The sequence below is a fragment of the Dreissena polymorpha genome, chromosome 1, assembly GCF_020536995.1.
Source record: "Dreissena polymorpha isolate Duluth1 chromosome 1, UMN_Dpol_1.0, whole genome shotgun sequence".
Taxonomy (NCBI): domain Eukaryota; kingdom Metazoa; phylum Mollusca; class Bivalvia; order Myida; family Dreissenidae; genus Dreissena; species Dreissena polymorpha.
In genome coordinates this window covers 25,103,633-25,128,841 of record NC_068355.1, presented here as the reverse complement: position 1 = coordinate 25,128,841, position 25,209 = coordinate 25,103,633, and the positions used below count along the sequence as shown (strand labels likewise).

Genomic DNA, 25,209 nt, shown 5'->3' with positions numbered 1-25,209 from the left:
TTTTGCTTTTATGGTGTTTGGCCGTTTTTTGAATGCCAGTTAACATGTGTAATTTGCTTATCGTTTTGGTGAAAGCCAGTTGACCAGATGTGGATAAACCCAGTTAGCGCGTGTAGTTTGTTAACCAAATTTGTTAAAACGTGCGTTTACATTTACATTTTTGTTTTTATTTAATGTTAAGATTGTACTGTTCGAAGGATATTATATATATTGGAGAACATTAAATGTATGTTATTAAGGGCCAGATTGGCTTATGTAAATTAACCGGTTAGCTCGGGTTGTCCGTTGACAGTTTGTTGAAAGCAGATTTTTTCAGATGCGTATAAGCCAGTTTGCTTGCGTGTCAATTCACTAAAATGTCTCAAAACACATGTTGAAATTGCATTTACACATGTTTGCAAAGTTTATTTTTTCAGAAGCTGGACAGTTCGAAGAATAAATAATGAATAGTGTTACATTATAGTAAGAGGGCAGCTCGAAAGGTATAAAAAAAAAAAAAATAAAAAAATAAAATTGTTTTTTTTTTTTTTTTGGTAATTATGTGTTAGAAAATAACTTGTTAAGATTAATAATGATGCTTTTATTGATGATGATGTTATAAATGTTGATGATGATGCTCACGTTATTGATGAGGAGGAGGAATAGTTGACAGTATTTTGTGAATGGATAATACTACATTAACGAATTTTGAGTGAATGAAATTATTTTAGGTTTGATAAATACCGAATGATGTTGGTCTATACATATTATTTAGAAGAGAAAGTGAGTATGGTTATTGTTTAGCACGTAAAAATGAATGAGTTTCTAGGTTTTGCGTTTAATTGAACAAAAACAAGTAATGGTTCAGCAACAGGGATTATTCTCAGATGGTACATGTATTCCTTTTAGAGTCACAGAAATTCAACTTTGCATCAATACCGGTTTTCTTTGAGATTTGTTTGATGGGTTAAAATTCCAAAAATTTACGAGTTTTGCAGCCGACCAAGTACCTATAGCTTTGTATTTGAGTGTGTTAAGCATTTTGTTGTTTTCAAATTAGTAAATCAAAATTAATACGGTGTTCTAGTATATCAATTGAGCTTATGCTATTGCCATGGAAATTTGAGCCAGGGTTCGATCAGTAGCTTAAAGTATGTCTGTGTTGGTGAATTGAACCTAAAAACAAATGTCAAGTCGGTAGTTTTAATTTTAAGAGCAGAACATACGTATTGATTGTGAGAACATTAGTAAAATGTGTTTGGTATTTGTGCATGTCTCTTGTGGTCATTGGACCAAGTTGTTTAAGGCCAATTGGCCTGATTTTGAAAGCCAGTTGGCTTGTATGGTCAGTTGACCGTTTTTAAAGCCATTCTATATGGTGTGTGAAAGCCTGTTGGCTTGTGTTGTCAGGTTACCGAACTTTCTTGGAACGAAAGTCTCATAGAATTTACAATATTTGCAAGATTATTGTTTGCAATGCAGTAACTGGACAGTTCGAATAGTATATTAAGTATTGAAGAACATAAAGGTATGGTTTATGTAGTATGTTATTATTATTACTAGGATTATTATGATGTATTTTATTTGGGTGCATTCGGAGAATTGCAAAGCCGGTAGTTAAAAAAGAGCCTATTACATCAGATATATTAAATAAATTTTATCACACTTTTGTTTCTGAGAGCGATTGTTCTTTGGGGTAATTAAGAGGCGTTACAATCTTTTTCTTATTTTATGCCGGTTTTTTAGGATAAGTGAAATTTTGTCTGTTAAAAGATCAGATGTTGTATTTTTAGATACGCATTGTGATATTAAAGTTGAAAAGTCAAAAACGGACATTTTAAGAGAGGGTAATACTGTTTTGATTGCAAAAACTAATACAGACACATGACCTGTGAAATTGTTTGAAAAGTATTTGTGTGTTGCAGATATTGCATGTTCATCTACTGATTATGTGTTTAGACCAGTTTATTTGTGTAATGTTAAACACTGTTTCAAATTGATTTCTAATAATAAGCATATAAGTTATTCTACTATAAATGATAGTTTTAAGAAGAAGTTAAGTCTATTGGGTTATGTTTCTTCTAAATATGGACTTCATTCTTTTCGTGCTGGTGGAGCATCTATAAGTGCCAATAATAAGACTGTGGATAGACTTTGGCAAAGGCATGGTAGATGAAAAAGTGTTTCCACTAAGGACGGATATGTTAAAGATTCTTTGAAAGACAGATTATCGGTGTCGCTAAATTTAGATTTGTGAAAAGTCATTATTAATGTATGTGTGATTTGAAATGTATGATGTGTTGTTCGTAGCACATTTAAAGACACTATAATATATTATTATATAAATGGTTTGGAAATGCTTTTGAGTATTATTAAGTTCTGTGTTTGTGTTGTGTGTATGCTCCTTGTGGTCATTGGACCAATTTGTTTACGGCCATTTGGCCTGATTTGGTAAGCCAGTTGGCTTGTATGGTCAGTTGACCGTTTTTTAAAGCAAGTTGATCTGATGTGTGAAAGCCGGTTGGCTTTTGTGAGTTGAACTTATTTTCTTAAAAAGCATGTTCACATGGAATTAACAATCTTTGCAAGTTTATTTTTTGCAGTGCAGTAACTGGACAGTACGAATGGTATATTAAGTATTGGAGAACATAAAGGTATGGTTTATGTAGTATGTTATTATTATTATAAGGATTATGATTATGATATTTTTTTTTCCGTTTTAATGTTTATCATTAATTTTGTAAATATTGTTTTATTATATCTGTTTAATTCTCTTGTGCATTATTCGATTGGTCATTTGACCGTTTGTGAAGGCCAGAGTGTGCCTGATGTTGATTAGCCGTTTGGCTTGTGTGGTCATTTGACCGTTTGTGAAGGCCAGAGTGTGCCTGATGTTGATTAGCCGTTTGGCTTGTGTGGTCATTTGACCGTTTGTGAAGGCCAGAGTGTGCCTGATGTTGATAAGCCAGTTGGCTTGTGTGGTCAGTTGACCGTTGTTGAAGGCCATAGTGTGCCTATTTTGATTGAATTAATTTTATTGCTTTTACAAATGTTTGTAATTGTATCTTTTCAGTTAAAACACAGTTCGAGAGGTATATAACGTGGTGGAGAATATTTAGGTATTCATTTTATGTTTTATATTATTTGTATTCTCTCTTTGTTTTATTCGAAAGTCCTGTCAAATACAAGCACTCACTCCTATTTTGTCTTTGGTTTATTATTTGTTTGATAATGATAATGATGATGATATGGGTTATAAAGATGATGAGATTTTAATAGTATTTTGAGAATAGAGAATAATAAATTTACTCATAACTATGAGTAACTAAATTTATTTTTACGGATCATTTTAATTTCCGGCAACGATATCTATTTATACGACACACAAGGTTACAATATACTAAATCTTTTGGGAGTGCAATGCTTTACTCTTTAAAAACCAAAACATCATTTATAAGAACACAATTTTCTGTGTGGGCACTTGCCATGACTTTATTTTAGAATGTTTCTTTGTGCATGTGGTAGGGAAAACATTGATGTTTAACAGAAATTCACTCATTTGCTTGAAGGTTAAAGACTACATGAGACTTTGACAGATGGCGGGAAACCCTCATCCACTGGTACGAACCCGGTAAATTGATGGCTGTAAAACAGTGACCGCTGATTCGCATCGAGTTCTTTCTTGCAAAACGCATGACCCCCCCCCTTTTTTTATTGTCTTAATCATTGCGGCTTGGAATGCTCTTTAAGAAAAGGTATGGTTATGGGGGTCTCTATGCGCAAAAGTTTGACTTTATTTTTTGTTGAAGTTATTGCTTTTACATTGAATTTGTGTAGGAAATCTGTTGGTATATTGTAACCTAAACTAGCTTTAGGTAAAATGAAATATCATCTGCAAGTGCAAAATATGACTGGGAAAGCTGATTTTTGGTCATTTCTTAACAAAAGGGAAGAAAATAAGTGCCTTAAATGCATGAATTCAGATAATTTGACCTGGAATAGTTGTTTTTCAAGTTGACCCCCCCCCCCCCTCCCTGATATACCCAAATAAGGGCTAAATTGCTTTCCGACTTGAATTCAAAGGCATATTGGTTGACCGTGTAGCGTTAGTGTGCTACATGAAGTCAGAATTCAACGCCAGGGACTCCGTGATCCAGTAACGCAACAATAGCTTGTGCATAAAGCATGAACATTCAAACAGAGCCCCATTTCACCGACATGGAATGGCGGACATTTTTACAGTTTGGACAGTGCAGCAGACACTTTATTGAGGCAGCCTTCATTTTTAGTACAATCATGAGCATAACAAGGTTTATTACTTCATATTATTCATAGAAATACACTAAAAATACTTAAAAGCATGTTTTTTTGCCATTTTTTATCTATTTTTTATTGGGAATTTTGACTTTTTCAGGTAGAGGAATGTCTGCGACTAAGCCGAGGGCCACTGGATAAGGGTTGTTGATGGCAAAACAGGTAATAATACTAAATTATTATCATGTACACAAGCAAATAAGCATATTTATGATGCTTAAGGTGTTAAATACTGTCATAATCAGGTTTGTGGTCACTCAAACTCTTGCCGTCATGCAATTCCCCGTGCAGTTTGTATGGATAGTTCCGCGTCCTGACACGTAAAGCTTGTGCTTTGTTGGCAGCAGAAGTTGGCACTTAACAGGTTTATCCTTGTTCCTAGGCATGTATGCAGTGCATCTGAGTTGATATGCTACTTGTAGCATTGTGGAGGTGGAGTCTATGACGGTTGCTGACTGCAGAGGCTAATCTGGAGGACACTTCACGCACATGCATAAAGACCAGTTTTCCGAGAATGATTCTAAAATAAGCTTTAAAGTGTTTTATTCCAGGAAGAAAAGGCCGTATACGAACGCTGAAGGGGCGGTAATACAAGAGGACCGCTATGGGACGTCACAGCCCTTTCGCTTCGGAGAGGATGGCTACAACAATCGGGCTCTCAACAATCTCTCCTATCACCGCTTGCACGCGGCTCACGTTGACCTTCTCAAGAAGGAGTGTCTCGCCAACGTGCACTTCTGCGTTGCTAAGTTACATGCACTTCCTGTTGAGTAAGCTTTATGGTTAAGAAATGTTACATCGTATGTTATAATTACTCACTTAAATTGTTACGACCTAACCCTCTACCTTTGGTTTTAGTTGTCGTTTACTGTCATTGTTACCACTGTAACTAGTGTATGCGGACTTAGTTACCTGATGTAATTGTAGACTGATAAAATGACTTTTTTACCTGTTTAAATACACGTTAAAGTGAGACTGCACGATTTTGTCAAATATTTATTAATTTACATCAAATGTGTAAAAAAAACTATTATACATATATTTCAATTGAAATTAAAGTAAAAGTTAAGAAGAACAATGCGAAATAATCCAGATATTTAATTCTGAAATCGAAAATGTCTGTACAGTCGAATCCCGGGAGTCGAATTCGCCAGCATGTATATCATGCATGTACGATGTGAATCTAAATTTAGTTTTAGTGCAGATTCGTTCATACGACACAAAGACACAATTTTGTTTTAAGGATCATTTTAATTTCCCGCAACGATATCTATTCATACGACACACGAACACTAACTCCGAGCCTAATAAAAAGACGAATGCTTCGGTTATTGTAGGAAAATGTGTACGAAATATCTTCGTCACAATCGGCTTGGGGCGCTAATTTGTCGATGCTGCATTTTATGAACTTCGTCTTCAAAGTATACTTTTTCTTGCCTATTTCGTGTTATTCTAACATATTTTTTTATCAATTTAACACATATAAAAATCGTGCAGTCTCACTTTAATTTAGATTGTTTGAGTTTTTTATGTGAACATTAAGTAAATTAACTTTGCTCGGTAACACTTTTAGCTTTTCGTTAAAAAACATATGAAGATAGATAATAGTACATGTTTTTACTGTCAAAATAAACAGAAACACTGTCTCTTGTATTAACACTGGAACATGAGACAAACGCGTCTTAAAAGTATGTAAATCACGCATGTTTCTCGCGGCTCTCCCAGGGCGCTTTTAGACGACTTCACGGCGGCCAAAGCGGCATTCCCGGGGAAACCCCTGATCAAGTGCATTCTGGAGGCGCTTCTTCTCTCACGGAAGGGGCTGCAGATGGATCCGGTTCAGTTCATGCCTCAGCTACTAGGGCGCCTGGAGGACAACGAGGTTTGAAATAGGACTGATATGAGCCATGTTTCAAGAAAGCTGGTCTTAATGCATGTGCGCAAGTGTTGTCCCAGATAACCCTGTGCAGTCCACACATTCTAATCAGGGACGACACTTTTCGCCGAAACTGGATATGCGCTTAGAAGAGATTTCTTTTTAACGAAAAATTCCATATAAGCGGAAAGTTGCTGACTGTTCTGGCTAATCTGGGACGACAGTTTATTTACATGCGTTAAGCCCAGTTTTCCCAGAACAAGACGCATATTTATAAACTTACATTAAGGTAAAACAAGAATACAAAATCATTTTGTACATCTCCGGTAGCACTTGAATAATAGATCATTGAATAAGAGATCTGCTATTCAAATATCGTTATTACTTAAGAAACCCCGCGCATACAAGTGGAACACTCTTTTCACCAAAAATAATCAAAATATGCTGTTTGATGTTATAATACGTTATATGTATACAGGCATTTAACAAGGAAAATCACCGAAAAATGTTTTCTTAAAAGTTCTGTATGAATTGAGCCGCTTCATGCGAACACTGTTCTTTTGCCGTATGTGGTCAGCGAAGCCCCAGGCCAGCCTGCGCATTCATTCAGTCGGATCAGGAGTTACCATGTCTGCTATTGACATTACGAAATATCGCGTGACCTTGAAGAGGACAAAGTAACTCCTGACCAGAGTGCGCAATCGGCATACGACCCATATTCGCATGACGCGGCTCAATGCAGTGTTTTGTTTCAGTCAACAGCCGAGTTCAAGCAGCGCTTACGTGAATATAGCTCAAAAGTGTGGTTCGAGCCCGATGTCAACATCCTGGAGCGTACCGGGGATCAACTGCTACACAGCATCCACGTGCACGCGTCCGAAATTGACATGATGACGATTACGTCATGTGGAACTTACGTAATCACAGGTGCATTATACGTTATGGCATAACTTTATAAAAGAGTTGCTTTTTGTGGGGGGGTTTACAAAACTGAATTAACGTTTTTAGTTTCACAATTTTCGACATGTATAAATTGTAAGAGTGGGTATTTTATTACAGTTTTGAACTTTCTTTATCAACATATATAAGCGTAATCGAGGCCACATATTTCCATTACGATGAAACAAATATTGCACGAGAGAGGTCCGTATTTACCGCTTAATGGTGTGATGAAAAATGAAATAATTCACAGTTTTCTACAGAAACGAAACCAAAATAAATTGGTTCTAAACTGTAAACAAACGTGAAACGCTAAACAAGATGGTCTCATATAGAGAGATTATTACGGCTTGACCTTCTTTAGTCTGCGGGTCGTTGAAGGAGATCAAAATCTGGAACATCAAGGTCGACCCCCACGGTTGCTACGCAATGTGACGGGTAAAGGTCAGTCTAGAAAGATCGCGTTTTGTCATGGTGATGAGTGGATCGCCATGAAATTTGGCAACGTAATAAAAGTAAAAGGTCTGCAAACAGGTGAGCATTACCAATAAAAAACTCTATATTGAAATATATATTTTTGATTGTGTATGTATGCATGTTAATTTGTATTTTGCTAGTCTTTGAAATATTAATATGTGTTCTTATCATAAACCAACAACATATTTTTACAAACAAACAGAACATCAACAAAATAATTAGGCCAAGCCGAAAATGACTTTCTCTATATACTAGGATAGAACCTGTCACGAGTTTCTTTTCAAACACCCTATTGTTATTCAACGGTTTTGGTGGTTACTGACGAATTTTCGTGACGAATAAATGATATGAAATAAAATAACAACGTATGTCGGATAATTTTATCAACAATCAGTTCTGATTCGCTGTAAATTCATAAACACAACGTCATTTCACCTCTCAAAGAAAATGTATACTTAAAATGTAAAATGCATATTTAAAATGTATCTTCCACATTTAAAAGTAGCAATTAAACTCCATAAAACTTAACAGGCATGAAATTATTATTATTTACTTTTTTTATAACAAAAACCCCAACTAAAACATACAAACATACCACGATTACCGGTCATTGCGAGGAATTGGTAGTTTGCACGCTGCAGTTGCATTCAACTCTTATACGGCTGCAATGATGCAGTCGATAGTTTGTTCGTTTGCGACCGAGCTATCACTTATTAAATCCCCACTCGGGGTGCGCTCTTAGAATCATCTCAAAAGACATTAATACGTTGGTCTTGCTATGAAATGGAATCGATTCAAATGCCAAAAGTATCCGATGTTATATGGTTTTAATAAAAAAGATTATATAACCTTCATTATCGCATTCCTGTTTGCAGGTAAACAATGTATGGACATACCGCTACTCAACGGCGATTTTGGTAACAGCGTAAAGTGTGGTCCCAGATAAGCATGTGCAGTCCGCACAGACTGTATATGAATACAAGTATTGACTTAGATATTGAATGTATTAGAGGATCGCTATTGGTAAACCGGGGCTTCTTGCTAGTACGTAAAGTGTGGTCCCAGATAAGACTGTGCAGTCCGCACATACTATATATGTATACAAGTATTTACTAAGATAAAGAATGTATTAGAGACTCGCTATTGGTAAACCGGGGCTTCTTGCTTGTACGTAAAGTGTGGTCCCAGATAAGCCTGTGCAGTCTGAACAGACTAACTAGGGACGACACATTTCGCTTTATGGTATGTTTCGTTAAAAGAAAATCCAATTAAGGCGGAAGTGTCGTCCCTGATTAGCGTGTCCGGACTTCACAACCGAATAAGGACGATACTTAACGCACAGTCATGAAGCCAGTTTTCCCAGAGCGAGGCTCAAATCTTTATCCATGTTAAATCTTTACATGCAGTAACGATTCAGAAGGCTTACCAAACACAAGTTACGTAATATATTTCAGTTCTTCGTTGAAAAATAAACAAATAACATTTATTAAATAGATAAATACAAAATAATACAAAAATACATACATACATAAATAAATATATGAATAAATAATAGGACTTTGGTTAAGAACAAAAATGTTATTTATTCAGCTATTCATGGTTTGGCCTGTATCATCGATTACGATTACAAGATGTGGCATATTTTCACGGCATCGTGCACCGCTCTTCGCGACAGGAGGAAGATCGTCTGGAACACACAACTGATCTGAAAGGCGCGCGCACCGTTGACATGGTAACGGTGGTAACGATTGCAAAAGACAACAACCTCAGGGTGTGGGCTCGATCCCGGGACAAAAAGAGGACCACAGATCGGCAGGCCAGGACGCTGGCGCCAATAGAAAGGATCGAGTAACTAGCGATAATTAAAAAAATATATAAAATATAAAAAAAATATTCTGGTAAAACGGGGATAAATGCATTTGCGTTACGTGTCAACCCAGATTAGGTCATGCAGTCCGCACAGCCGATGGTAAACGGGGATTAATTCATTTGCGTTACGTGTCAAGCCAGGTTAGGTCATGCAGTCAGCACAGGCGATGGTAAAACGGGGATAAATTCATTTACGTTATGTGTCAACCCAGATTAGGTCATGCAGTCAACACAGGCGAACCAGGAACGACACTTGTCGCTTAAACTGGATTTTACTTTAGAAGAGACTTCCTTTAAACGAAAATTTCTATTAAAGCGAAAAGTGTCGTCCGTAATTAGCCTGTGCAGATTCACAAGCTAATCTGGGACGACACTTTTCGCACATGCATTAAACTCTAATTTCGCAGAGTGCGGCTCATATATAATTATATTTTACTTATTTTTAGGGCTGTTTCGTTTCCGGTTTCGTTTCAATTGTAACGTCATTTATTATATTTTATTAAGTTCAAGTTGTTATTTTTAGCGCATGTTTTTAGTCCTCTTGATTCGCGACTTTAATAACATACAGCTTATTTATATTTATTTTTGTTGTAAAGAAATATTTCAGAGAAACGTATTTGCTTATTATATAACTTAAAAATTATATTAGTTAAAGGTTACACATATTATTCAATAAAACAACAACGGGGACTGTGTGCGCAGAGAAAAAAACATTTCAATGGCCTCGCTATAAAGTAAAAATACACCGCAATAGCATTAAGAAAACTAACAATTATTCTTTAATTAGCCCCAATAAAGTCTGTCTACACAGAAAGTGTTTTCCGGCGGACCACCATAACAATTATATTAGTTAAATGTTTAATGTTACACATTATTGTTTTTAGAAAATATTAATGGTTTCGCTATCAAGTAAAAATACACCGCAATATCATTCGGAACACTAACAATTATTCTTTAATTACCGGTAGCCTCAATAAAGTCTGTCTCCACAGGACGTGTTTCACTGGACCACCAGGATGCGTTGTTCGTGACCGGCAGTGCGGGAGAGGACTCGCCGAACATAGTCGGCGTGTATGATGTCGGCAGACTGGAATACCGCGCCATCCGAGAACTTGTTAGACGACGGTTTTTATTTCGCTCTTTGCTAATTGTATGTGTATTGCTCTCATTTGCTTCAATGAATTTCGACAACATATAATGATGACGTCTATATGAGCCCCGTTCTGTGAAAAGTAGGGTTCATGCACGTGCGTAAATTGTCGTCCCAGATTAGCCTGTGCAGTCCGCACAAGCTAATCAGGAACGACACTTTCCACGTTTGTTGAATTTTTTCGTTAAAATAAAGTCTCTTTTTTACGAAATTTCAGTGAGGAAACTGTCGTCCCTGATAAGCCTCTGCGGACTGCACACTCTATGCAATGCGTGAAGCCCAGTCTTTCTCAGAACGCGGCTCATATAAATAATCAATTAATTACAGTTTTGTTTTCAAATATTTTTTATTGAGTTTCTTTCATGTAATTATTCTTTCTACACTTAAAGCGTCCATATTTTTGTAAAAATGTTGCATTCCCCCTGAAAATTATTCGATACGTTCATGATTAATTTGATTACAAAACAGTCCAATTAAGTACACTTTTCAACAATAACAAAATATCGTGCGTCATACTTGCAAACGTTATACTCAACAGAAGGTGGCCTGCCTGCAATGCAAACACGAGGTTTTACGAAGCAGACAACAGATCAGTGGTCATGGAAATTTACGATAAGTTTTACTTGTTTGACCTTGAAAAGATGGACGTCAGCATCGTGTTTCCGGGTCGAGTAGTCGATACACGAGTGTGTATCTTGACCAAACGGAAGCGTACGTACTATTCTTATTTACATTTTACAATTCATGTGTGGAGGTGGCAGTATTCACAACATAGTTATTAAATATTCCGGTCATGGTGTGTCATTACTATTCCGCGTCACTAAGAAATCAAATTCATGATTTAAAAATTTTGCTAACTGAACGATTTGGGTCAGAACGTGTTAGAAACCGTTCCGCCCACTTTATCTCTGTCTATGACGTCATTCTTCCATTGTAGAACTCCTCGTGACGTCACGTTTTGTCACGTTTTGGCAAGAACGTGAAACTGTACATGATCACAAACGGCTGCATTGACGCCATAATAAAAACTGGGCACAAGAAGGAGATCTACCAAGTTGTGGTCAGTTTTTATACCTTTCTTAACATTATGTCATATGCCACCTGTACTGTACAAGTGTAGTAGCAAGCAGTGAACATCTCAAAACTGTATTGCAGTTTGTTTTTTAATGTTGTGACGAACATTTACATTCGCAAGTGATGTGTTCATATATATACGACCATTCTCCCCATACCTCTGATTCAAGTAGGCCAGTTAACAGATCTGATAAAAGCATGTGTACTAATTAATTGGACATCAGCTAGCCAATTAAAAGTGTATGTTAGCTGGCCGCCACGATATGACTTGTATACTGTTGAAAACGGTGATCAATGGAAATAAACCCCGTTCTGCAAAAACTGGGCTTAATGCATGTGCGTAAAGAGTTATTTCAGATTAGCCCGTGCAGTTCGCACAGACTTATCAGGGACGACACTTTTCGCTTTTACGGAATTTCTCATTAAAAGAAGATCTATTCCTGAGCGAAAATCAAGTCAAGGCGGAAAATGTCCTCACTGCGAACTGCACAGGCTAATCTGGGACGACACTTTACGTACATGCCTTAAGCCCTGTTTTCACAGAGCGAGGCTCATATCGCTGTTTTACAGGTAAACGATCCGGGAACGCTCGCCGCAGTAACGGTTGAAATGGGACCCGTAATGGTTATGGACCTTGTCACCCACTCTCGCATGTATGAGATCTCAAACAGTACGTACAGGAGATGCGACAGTATCTTTACCTTTCAGAATTAAACATACGTTGGAATTTCGCGGCATATATCGTTCAATATATTTTAAGGTTTACGGCGTCTCTTTTTCTGTGTACGCATTACATACTAGCATAACATACACTACCAATATAGCTTTTAAATGTTGTTGTCAAGATCAGTTTATGGTTTTCGCTCCATATGTTATAAGACTACGAAAGTGTTATCGACCAATCAACTATTAAGTATGAACGTATGTTTTATACCAATGAGTCTCTTTCTTCCTGTTAATCTGTTGAAGAAATTCAGTTTTATTCAAACAAATATTTATTTTCTGTAAACACATGTTTGCACCCTTGTCGCTAATTTGATTGCCTTTATAACTTATATTATCCGCGTTCTGTGAATACTGGGCTAAATGCATGTACGTAAAATGTCGTCCCAGATAAGCCTGTGCAGTCCACACAGGCTTATCAGAAACGACCCTTTCTGCATAGAATGGATTTTCGTTTATATGAGACTTCCTTTAAACGAAACATTTCATAAAGGCCGTAACTGCACAGGCTAATCTGGGAGGATTCTTTACGAACATGCATTAAGCCCAGTTTTCCAAGAACGAGGCATAGATAAGTTCCGCGCTAGTTTTAGGCCGGCGGTACGGAGGGAGATACATGCTGTTCGACTCCTACATGTTGTTGACCCGAGTCAGCAGCCGCTTGTTCTTCATCGGAGGTTACGTGGGCGAGCGCACAGACAATGAAGTTCAACTTTTCTGCTGGGTCACTGAACAAAGTAGGCTGTTTGTCCCGTTCTTGCAAATAGATCAGTTTTTTTTATCGACGAGTTTCCTATCTTTTTATTTTATGATTTTACCAATAAAACGACATACATTATATTATTTATTTAACTGACCACTGATATGTACACCCACAATTGTTCATATTGAGACTGAAATGACATCGATCTTTTCTGGTCAATTCAGAGGCAACTATATATTTCTATATCCAAACATCATTTCCCGTGTATTTAAATTATTATATATACAAAGGCTCGCTTTCCACCAACATTATTTATCTCGTTTGATAAAATATGGTTTTAAATGACAACGCATGTCAGATCTTTTATATTTTGAATCACATAAGAACACATACAGATGCCGCAATCGAAGTTTGTTCTTACTTTTCATGTAAGTATTATGAAGGTCCTTACCTAATGAGACGAGTTCTTTTAAAACTGTTTTCTATGCATGTGCATAAAGTGTCATTCCAGATTAGCCTGTGGAGTCCGCACAGGCTAATCAGGTACGACACTTTCCGCATATACTGGATTTTCTTTTTGTAGAGACTTCCTATAAACGAAAAAAAAAACGGTAAGTGTCCTTCTAGATTAGTCTGTGCAGTTACCATAGGCTAATCTGGGACGACACTTTACGCACATGCACCAAGCCCAGTCATCCCACAACGAGGTTCGAATGTATGTTTCAGAGATAGAACCTTTTGAGCTATGTGACAGAGAGGCCGTCAAAATTGTCATGGCAAACGTTTATCGTCTCGATGACGACCGTATTATGACCACGGGAAAAGGCGACAACTATGACTTCCGAGTGTATGACGTCAATGTATAGCCGACAGTGTAGCTCCGGACTAGACTGCGCGATTGTGCAAGCTGGTCTGGAGCTACGCTGGCCGCATAAAACGCGACTTATGTTTTAACTGTTCACATGTGTGTAAAACAAAAACAAACAGTGCATATTAATACATGAAATAACACGGGGACCATATAGATGCAGAAAATCAATCATTTTGTAAATAAGTAATCAATGGTTTGAGATAATAAATCGTTTATGACGGGAAAATAATTTGGAATATTTCTTGTAATTTCGTGAAAATTGCAGAGACCACACGATATGAAATTACACGTAAGTATTGTACTTGCCGGATAAGAAGAAATGTTAAGACGTAAGTTATTTTACACATGGAACCACGGAAATCCCATTGGAGCTACAATTTGTTTTAGATATTTTACGTCCAGTTATTAAACTTTAGGCTATTAATTTCATGTTGTTTTCAATATTACTCTTTCTAAGCCTGTTTAAAACCATACATTCTACAAGTTGCCTGTGAGCTAATCGCTTGATCGCACCCTGCGTATTGATTCAACTCGGGTTTGTTCGTCCTTGCGTAGATTTATCTGTCACTGAATGAGTCATTCCACATAGCGTTGCCGTTGTAAACATTACATAATTTGGTGATGGTTTATATAAATTTTAATAGTTATTCGACATGACTAGATAATAATCCACACAATTCTGCTACCCATGCTTTTCTGTCAATGTCACAGGAATACAGTCCTTATTATATTATTTTATATTCAGTTCGACACCCTGCACTGGAGCGCCGATGGAACGTTTTTCTACACAACCAGCGATAACTTCTGGAAACACAAGGCTCCTGACGTCATCACGTGGACTATTCACCATGGAAACCAACCCACATCGACGCCTGGGGCTAAACGCAGTTTTCCCTTATATTCAACCAAAGGTGACATACATGTTATTGTTATTTCTTTTCTGTTGTACTTTTGTACAACTGCCACAACAACTACTTCTACTTCTACTTCTACTTCTACTGTTACTAGCGGACGTGATACTTCTGCATAGGTATGATCCAGGTAAACATACACATTTCAAACAAGAGTTCTAACTTTTATTCAAATTGTCTCCCCTTTGTTAGCCAACCTGCCTCGTCTTACGATCAACGCTCCTGAATACGTCTAAACGGGCTACCAACCGGAAGTGGGAGATCCCGACACGGGCGATGAGATATTTGATTATAGAGTCCCAAAGTAATGACGAAGGCGATGCGATGCGGTGCGAAAACATTGAACACACTCAGTGTTAGACATACTTATTATTAGCAACTACATAATGTTTTCCACGTTCGGAATTTATTTAATGATGTCGGAATACCATCGATTCTAAACAATTTCGTGATCGACCATATCAATTATTATTCAATCAATTAGTATACGATATATTTGAATTGGTCCTAATTAACTGTCCGTAAGGAAAATTTACGAAAACCGAAGACAAGATGAATACATTTGCTTCAAAATATACAAGCGATAAACATTAACAGCGGCACATCAGAAACCTCGCCATGTGATGGTACAGTGGATCAGTATCGGGTTCGAACACCAAACATCATGGTTTCCATGGTTTCCACCTGCATTTTTCTCAAAATACGTGTTTACATATTGTTGACCTTTTTATGAAATTATTTTAAGTTTTAAATATGTTATTATATATTAATTTTATTTATATTATAGTGTACTGTTTATGTCAGAGCAATACAAGTAACAACATAACTCAGTCGCATTTTCTTTGAGGTGCAATTCTGCCAAGTAGTTCGTGTATCTGACTATAAACTGTTATCGTATACAGTTGGTGTCAAGGCGGATTTTTACACATAATTTTGCCCACAAACTCGTTCATATACAAAGTCCATAAACAGATAATTATCGAATATACATAAAACTATATAGAAAAATACGTAATTGGCTTTGTGTTGCTGTAATTAGGAAACCGAGCGGATGAGATGTGGCCGCATTAAACATGCATGTATGCAGGTCTCATCAAATATCCATATCAATTATAAACGGTACTTCTTATCTTAATTCAGATTCGGCTACGATTATTTACGGTTTCAACGAAATATTCATAAGGGCCAGATTACATTTATCGTGAAATAAGATGCCAGAGTCTTTGCAAACATAATATAACTGACCGAAATCAGTTTCTTTTTACGATATAGTATACTATTAACACTGTATTAAAATCTTCATATTTTGTTGCAGCTAAATTAACTTGTTTTACAAATGTTTATTTGGTACTGTAAAATCAGTACATGATTTTGTTACCTCTTCTCTTTATTTATACATAGTGGATCAATTTACAATTTATTAAACAGTCTTTACTAAGTCTATCAAGACTAAGTAAAAATCATAATAATTAAAAAAAACTTAACTGGCTCGTTTTCTCTTTCAAGTCGTGGTTTACATGACCACTTCTCTTTTAAAACTTTAAAAGCTCATTTACCTTTGCTTTGTTAGTTTCCCGATTAAAAGAACTTAAATTACCGGTAGATGTTTTAATTTCGATTTCTTTGATATTGACAGATCAATGTTTTACAAGGTCTTATTAACACAAATGTGAGTACATGTATAAATTTATGAATATATTGTTTGTGCCCATATCCTTTTCTAACTCCCGATGCATTGACTTTTAAGATAAATAAAATAAAGTTGAACATAGTTAAATGTCGTTCAGAATATTTCAACATGAACATGTCATTTAAATTCATAACTGGTTATTCAAATTTATATTAATTTCTTAAAAAGATGTTCTCGACATGCCTGTATTTAAAACGCTATAAATGTAAATATTTCAAAGCGGTTGTCAGCAACATCCACATTTTGAGCACAAATGGTACGAATTGCATATAGATCAAAAAGCGAATGTCAAGAAGTAATCAAGCAGTCGCTACTCTCAAGATTGATATCTGCTACAACGAAATTAACACGCAATATTTTTTTCAAATTTTTATTGAGGAAAAGCAAATAACAAGAAGCAGTTGAGCATTCTTTTGCCACCTTGCGATGGTCTCATCTGAATAAATACTAAATACAGGTGTAAAACAGTTACAATTAAATATAACATAAAGGTTTCAAAAAAACAACAACATTGTTTTCATTCAACATTGAATTCGAAATAGGATTCGGTTGAAATCAATGCAAAATCTGAACCATATGACTTAACTAGGTCTGAAAGCGGACAGTGTCGCCCCTGATTAGTCGGTGTGGACTGCACAGGCTAATCTGAGACGACACTAAACGCATATGCATTAAGCCCGATTTTTCCAGAGCGAGGCTAAAATGATTTTACAGATTTAGGATATCAAAGCATTGTGAATGGAACATCACGAAATATACCGGTAAGCAACAAAAAAATATTGATGCAAATGTCATGTGCATCCAGATTCCCGCGAGAAGCGCTATAGGTTTGAATTATGCAATATTGTCATAATAGCGATGGTCTATGAGCCGCGTCATGCGACAATGGGTCGTATGCCATAACCACTCACCTTATTCAACCACGTGACAAGAGTTTGTTCAGACCATTTAAAACTAGTAGATTATTGAAACAAATATGTTAATAAAAGTTTCGTTTATCTCGTAGAAGAATACATGCTGAGTCCGGTGTATCTGAAAAACACATGATAAGACCAAAAGTAAGTACATGATATTCCGCATCGGTCTTCATTTGGGTTTAAACAGACTGATTTGGGTTTATTAAACCAACTTCTAAAACCACACATGACCTATAAAGTTAGATAAGTCCTTTTCACATTACATTGAATGTCCTTACCAACTTTATCATGTCAAGGTCTTTAAAAGTTCGAAATTTAGACAACATGCTATAGTAGAAGCAAAGCAGATATATAAGATAAAACAATATTTGACAGAAACGACTGCAAAAGTCAATGTCTTTTTGTGTTTCGACACGATCATCATTAGTTTACGAGGGAATACTTTATCATAAGTTTAACAACAATCAAAGTACAAGGCATCCCTAAGCTGTCGCATGACTTTAACCCATTTATGCCTAACGTCTAGAAAAAAAGGCCTTTGCAAACAGCGTAGACCCATATGAGACGCCGCACCATGCGGCGTCTCATCTGGGTCTGCGCTGTTTGCTTAATGGAATTTCTGTAAGAAGTATTCTAAATATAGAAATAAATATACTAGACATCCCTAATTTTGGAAATAAATTGATTCAATTTAGAAGGATGGGAGAGTCCACCAGGCATAAATGGGTTATGATACATGTATATTGTTTCTCAAAAGCGATGCGTCCGTATGTTGTTTTGATTTGAAATACAATGTCCAGTAGGAGCGATTTCTACAATATTTTATTTAATACTAACGTAATTAAGGAATGCATTTTAAAGGGACCTTTTCACGTTTTGGTTAATTGACAAAATTAAAAAGAAATGTTTCAGATTCGTAAATTTTCGTTTAAGTTATGATTTTTGTGAGGAAACAGTAATACTGAGCATTTACCATGCTCTGAAATATACATTTTATGCATCTTTTGACGATTTAAAAACCTGAAAATTTTAAATTGTTGCAACGCGAAACGACTGAATAATCTGGGGAGTTCTGTTGTTGTCGTTATATTTATTTTGTGACACTACGAGGATTGCTTATATAAAGTATAAAATACATCATTCATTGTATGAGAACGGATGGCCGAGTGGTCTAAGCTTTAGACTTTAACGTCAGAGGTCAGTGGTTTGAGCCCAGTGGAGGGTTACTTTTTTGTTTCTTTCTTGATTTTAAACTAAAGCTTTTTAGATCAAATGTTTACATTTATTAATATAAAGCATTTAATGATACACCACAATACATGCCAAAATCTGTAAAAACGGTCGTTTTGAGTCCATACACAAGTCATTTAACTTTAGGCTTGCTATGCTGTTTAAGCATGTACTTAGACAAGACTTCAATATGGTGTCACATACATAGGTAATACGTATGCTTTTCATACCAAACCTGATACCGTAGAGATGGTAATTAAGGAAATATTTACAAAACAAATATGCTCGATTTGAATCATTATTCAAAACAATCGCGGTTCAATATGGGAACATGAATGCTTTCGTCATAAAATGAGTCGCGTTCTGATGAAAATGGGCTTAATGCATGTGCGTCAAGTGTCGTCCTAGATTAGCCTGTGCAGTCGGCACATGGACGATACTTTCCGCCTAAATAGGATTTTTGCTAAGAAGAAATTTCATTTAAACGAAGAATGTCATAAAAGAGGAAAGTGTCGTTCCTGATTAGCCTGTGCGGACTGATTGGAAACACACTGTAACTCGGTGGCGCAGGAGAGTATGTCATCGTTCTGGAGCCGTTGTCGGGAGCCCTTCACGGCTGCCAACATTCTGCTACACTGCAACCTCTTTTCATTGCAGAGGCGCCGGCTTCGAGCCGCATTGCACTCCCATGGACTAGTGTTAAACCTTTTCATCGAGGAGCGATGCAAAGGCCCGGTCTTCTCTGTGCTGTCCAAATATCTACTGGACATTCTGATAACTGACAAGATCTTGGTCTTTGGGAAAGAGGCAGTAAATCCCACCAACGTATCATACATCTTGCGCGGAAACATACCCGGGCTGTGATAGGTGCAATGCTAATTATAATTAAATATTAATACAAACTTTGTATGATAGTATAGTCAAATTTCATATTATAAATACATATTAAATGATAGTAACAGTCAATACAATACTATATTAACACTTACGTACGCTCTGCGTGTCATACCCTGGGAATGTATAGTCCAGTATATTCCTTATGCCCTTAGGAATACACTGTTTTAGACCACTATTGTGGACTCAAGAATGGTTACACGATTTTGCTATGATTTGACATAGTGACCTAGTTTCAAACACGTGACTAAAAATCTATCTTTATATAATGTTCAAACAGTCCAATATTTTCTGACTAAGTTCCATAAAGATTAGATGGAAAACGTGGCCTCTAGATTTGTAACGATCTGAAATATTACGATACACACATACCGCACACCAAATGATGCTGGACGCTTGACAAAGGATGATTACAGAAGCTCACTTTGAGCACGGAGAGACGTTCTTTAAACGAAAATATCATAAAAGCGGAAAGTGTCGTCCCTGATTAGCCTATGCGGACGGCACAGGCTAATCTGGGACGACACTTTACGCACATGCATTGAACCCCTTTTTCACAGAGCACGGTCCAAATATATTAAAAGATCACTAGTAAGAACAATAAAATAAGAAAGCATAGATAAACACATAAGTTTAACAATTTATACCAAACAACCCAACAAGAAAGTGATAATTGTCATTCTATACAGTCATGCGCCTTTAAGCTCACTAGAAACTATTTTTATAAATATGTAATGTTGATCTTATCAATATCAATCTTATATTATATTATGTGAAGTTTTATTAACCTTAAACTTAAATGTCTATTTTATTATTTTATCCACATTTCATGAAGTCAATGTCGAAACAATGACACCTGGTTTACTGCACTGATTACCATGGTACCATGTGGAATACTTAATTGTAACATGTACTGTTACAATTTTGTTACACGTATACACTATACGGGCCTTGTTCTGAGAAAACTGGGCTTAATGCATGTGCGTTAAGTATCGTCCGAGATTAGCTTGTGCAGTCTGGACAGGCTAATCAGGGACGACACTTTACGATGTTTTGGTATTTTTAGTTTCAAGGAAGTCCCTTCGTATCGAAAATCAAGTTTTGGCTCAAAGTGTCGTCCCTGATTAGCCTGTGCGGACTGCATAGGCTAATCTGGGATAACACTTTACGCTTATGCATTAAGCCCAGTTATCCCAAAACAAGGCTCAAATAGTTTCATCATGTGATCTTTATAAAAGTGGTATACTCTTCTTTTCTCTCTCTTCTCGCTATAGTTCCAAGCTGCAGAGAAAGAAAAATACTGGAATAATATCACGTTGTCATATTTATTGTAATAAAACGACGCCAAAGTGTGTCTGGTGCCATGTGGAGTACGTAATTGTCACGTGAACTGTTACAATTTTCGTTACACGTATACACTATATGTTCATAAAGTGGTTATATGATCAAACAATATAACGATTTCATAAATAATAAAGCACGGTTTGGCGGAAAAATCTCGATGGCATATCTCACTGAACCTGATTTCCTCGTTGTGATCATCCCCCAACTTGGGAATGTAAAACTCGTCTATTGCTTGTTTTATGTTGTAATGCCCACTTCATACAGACAATATGTTACTATTCTATCATTGCATAATTTATCGAATCGGCGAGGCTTAAGGTACCATGGCCTGAAATGCGTATATGAGTGTTTTGACCCTTTACCACTTAGATACGTATTTTCAAGCATGTGTAGTCCCTTAGAAAGCACTTTAAAGGCCTTTCTTCAATTTGTAAGGCTTCCTTTCCAACACTTAGATACTGGTGAGTAGCAAACAGCATAAAACCTGAACAGTTACTCGCAGGCTGTTCTGGTTTTATGCTGTTTGCACATAGTCATTTTCATTTTGCTTTTAAATGGGAGAGGGTTTAATATTATACTGCGTGGTTGATATATACGGGAATTCTTCAGCAAATGCAAAAAGTTTTTACAAGTAAAAAAACTAGCGTAATAAAAAGTATTTAAAAACATCTTATCCTAATGCTCACGCACGCGCATTGGCAATAATCAAATTGTAGTTCGGCCGAGTTAGATATATTGCTTTTTTCAAATCAGATAGTGTAGCAATCTACTATTGTTCTTATATATTTCTCGCTTATATGGCTGGAATGTGAGCGGCATTAAAAAAGGTATTCAAGGTCATACAATGGCGAAAAATACGAATCTCGGAATGGACGTCGCCAAATTGTCTGTCACGTGATTGCATCCCACTTTTATTTATAATCTGAATCAGCCTGTTAACAGATTTATTTCTGAGAAAAACTGGGCATAATGCTTGTGCGTAAAGTGTCGTCCCAGATCAGCCTGTGCAGTCCATTTTCGTCAAAATGAAGTCTCTTCTTAGCAAAAATCCAATTAAGGCGGACTGCACAGGCTAATCTGGGACGACACTTTGCGCACATGCATTATGTCCAGTTTTCTCAGACTCATTTAGTCCAGTTACTCAGGACTATGAAATATCGGTTGAATGGTTTCAACGTAAAATTGTATTGTTGGTTTATATCAAATCGCTCCATTGCTGCAGAATGGTACCACATACCGTTAAATTTAAAGTACACAAGGTACCTTTTTGCACCATGGGTCGAAATAAAACTATGAAGCGCACGCGAATGAAATTGATAAAGACTGATCATTTTATGCTACTTTGACTTTTGAGCTGAAAATACTGCCTATGATTGGTCGGCTAAGTAAGGGCATAAGATTGCTGATCATGGGCGTTAGGTTACTAAAGTTAACATATTATCAGAACTGTTACAATAACTATATTGACTGTGATCTGTGAAAAAGGGGTTTAATGCATGTGCGTAAGGTGTTGTCCCAATCTGGGACGACACTATACGCACATGCATTAAACCCCTTTTTTACAGAGCATGACCCCTTTATAATCTGCTCTTGGTCTGCCATCCACGAGTATTATTTGAAACCTTGGCGTTGACCCATGCCAAGTTTTGTTTTTAACTATGACTTGCAAGATTCAAAGGCTAACACTGGGACGGATGATTTAAGTCTATAAGTAAAGGAATTTTTAATATATATACCCATCACGTAGTTGTTAGATCATCAGGGGAATATTAGAGGAGACTAAAAGTTGATACGCTACGCTTATGGAAATTACAGATAATTTTCATAGTTCACAAGAGGTCTCTAAAAAGAGAGTTTTATCGTCCATTTTATCGCGATAAAATCTTCTGTCTACATTACCTGCACATGAATAAGTAATGAATTTCAAAACGGAAGATTACAGATTAGTTCTGAAGTTTTGGAATCCTACCTTTGCGCAGAGACCCGGTGTGGTTTTATGTGATATGGATGAGAAGAAGAAAGAGAATTGTTATTATTTTAAAGTGTTTTCAGACATAATTTAGAATTTCAAAATACCAACTTCTGTTATGGACTACTTGTTTTCTCCTGTTTTGTTTCCATAAATTTTCAGCGGAATTCCAAATGATAGAACGAGTACGCAGCGAAATTGTAGGTCAATTAGAACTTGAAGTAATTAGTACATTTAACAAACTACCTAAGCTGTCGCTAAGCAAATAGACGACAATGCACTCTGATTATTAGAGCAAATACAACATTGATAAAACAAAAAATATTTAGTTTCAAACAAAGTCCGTGTAATGTGTATAATATTCATGAAAGAACACTGAGTAAAATTAAATGCAGTCGTTGCAAACTCATTGGCAATGGTCAGTGGATACAGAGTCCGTCCATATACCGTATTTTCGTTTTTCGTCTTAAATTTGACAACCTTAATACGAAAATAAACACATATTTAATTCGTTTACCGATTTTGAAAGAACCTAAACTTAAAACTACTGAAAACCAAATAATTTTCTTTTTTGTTGTTCTCATAAAACAAACATAAATAAAACATAGCCGTTAATTATACAGGTATGTTGTTAAACGTCAGAATGAGAAATATGAAATAAGACTCTTAATATAATTGCTTATTTATTTTTAAGTTTCATTACTCATTTCCAAAAAAAGATAGTTATCATCTATACAAAAAGTAAATGCAGCTTTATAAAAAAAAACAAACACAACAACATTATTTTAACGTTGGCGCGTATATTAATTCGGTATATTGAAATTCCTATAAGCTTCTTAAAAACAAACAACAGTTTGTTTATGACGTGAAACTTAAGTGTTTTCGTTCAAAAAATTATTTTATGTGTATTTAAAATATGTCATGCATTAACCCATTTATGCCTAGCGTCTAGAAAAAAGGCATTGGCAAACAGCGCAGACCCAGATGAGACGCCGCTTGAGGCGTCTCATCTGTGTCCGCGCTGTTTGCTTACAGGAATTTCTGTAAGAAATATTCTAAATATATAAATAAAAATACTAGACATCCCTAATTTTGGAATGAAATTGATCCAATTTAAAATAATGGGAGAATCCACTGGGCATACATGGGTTAAAAGTCCCATTGGTCTTAGTTGCGCTATGGCTTTAAACTCCCTATTGTAAACACTATTTTCATATGACAAAATGTTCTTCCTTTGATATTGTATCCGCATTTCTCCTTCCCACATGCTTCAATAGCATAACTTTGATTTCCGATTCTTCTTAAATTATTAAAATCGACAGCTTTCCCTCATGACATCATCAAACGTTACTAAAACAAAACTTTTGTTGTTATTGAAGTATCTGGTTGACACATTCATTTCCTTGTATTTTCATTTTCGACCGCCGAATTTAAAAAAAAGTACCAGCTTGCACTCCTCCTGTTCAATATTATGGGCACAAAATACGTTTCGCGAAATACGTTTCCTTTCATGTTATGCTCAATTATTCGTTTACTAATGAAGCGCTATTTTCTACCGCTACATTATTGCAGTTTATTGTAAGTGATGTTCCGAATAAGAATTGTATCTCGATAACAGAAGCTCTGAATTATAAGTTCTGTTAATTTATAACTTAATTGTACATAAAATGTACAAGATTATTTTAATTTTGCACACACCAATACTAATAAGTGCTGCGATTCATTCGAAAGATCCCATGAGACCACATTTTAAAAGGCATTCTGACAAAGATTAAATACGGGCCGTACTCTGTAAAAAAAGGGTTTGATGCATGTGCGTAAAGTGTCGTCCCAGATTAGCCTGTGAAGTCCATACAGGCTAATCAGGGACGACACTTTCCGCTTTTACGTTATTTTTGGTTTGCAGATAGTCTCTTCTTATAAAAAACCCAGTTGATGTGCCTTTTAACAAATAGTTTAAATAATCAAGCTCGCGTAACGAGAGCCTACACGATTGCAATGTGAATATATAAGTCGTGTTCTGAGAAATCTGGGCTTAATGCATGTGCGTTAACGGTCGTCCCAGATTCACTTTGAAGCCACACAGGCTGATCAGGGACGACATTTTCAGCCTTAATAGAATTTTTTGCTTAAAGGAAGTCCCTTTTTACCAAAAATCTAGCTTAAGCGGAAATTGTCGTCCCTGATAAGCCTGTGCAGACTGTAGGCATATGCATTAAGCCCAGTTTTCTCAGTACACGACTCATATTATTATCGCAATATCAAATTAATTTATGAAC

At 36.2% G+C, this 25,209-nt stretch overlaps 1 protein-coding gene and 1 long non-coding RNA gene across 3 annotated transcripts in view; one reads left to right on the top strand and one right to left on the bottom strand.

Moving 5' to 3' along the window:
* Positions 1 to 19,678, top strand: part of LOC127874554 (uncharacterized) — a 184,837-nt gene extending 165,159 nt beyond the window's left edge. The window contains exons 1-7 of one of the 2 annotated variants that reach the window (XM_052418939.1): positions 11,161 to 11,315; positions 11,542 to 11,664; positions 12,249 to 12,348; positions 12,989 to 13,138; positions 13,831 to 13,951; positions 14,721 to 14,886; positions 19,381 to 19,678. In XM_052418939.1, coding sequence (XP_052274899.1) covers positions 11,596 to 11,664; positions 12,249 to 12,348; positions 12,989 to 13,138; positions 13,831 to 13,951; positions 14,721 to 14,886; positions 19,381 to 19,587 — 813 coding nt within the window. In that variant the 5' untranslated portion in view covers positions 11,161 to 11,315; positions 11,542 to 11,595 and the 3' untranslated portion in view covers positions 19,588 to 19,678. Of the gene's footprint in view, positions 1 to 11,160; positions 11,316 to 11,541; positions 11,665 to 12,248; positions 12,349 to 12,988; positions 13,139 to 13,830; positions 13,952 to 14,720; positions 14,887 to 19,380 lie in introns of those variants that run through there. The other variant, XM_052418948.1, reaches the window with a different exon arrangement.
* The window catches only part of LOC127874566 (uncharacterized), a 196,341-nt gene that overhangs the window by 148,665 nt on the left and 22,467 nt on the right, over positions 1 to 25,209 (bottom strand). The gene's annotated exons all lie outside the window — the stretch shown is intronic.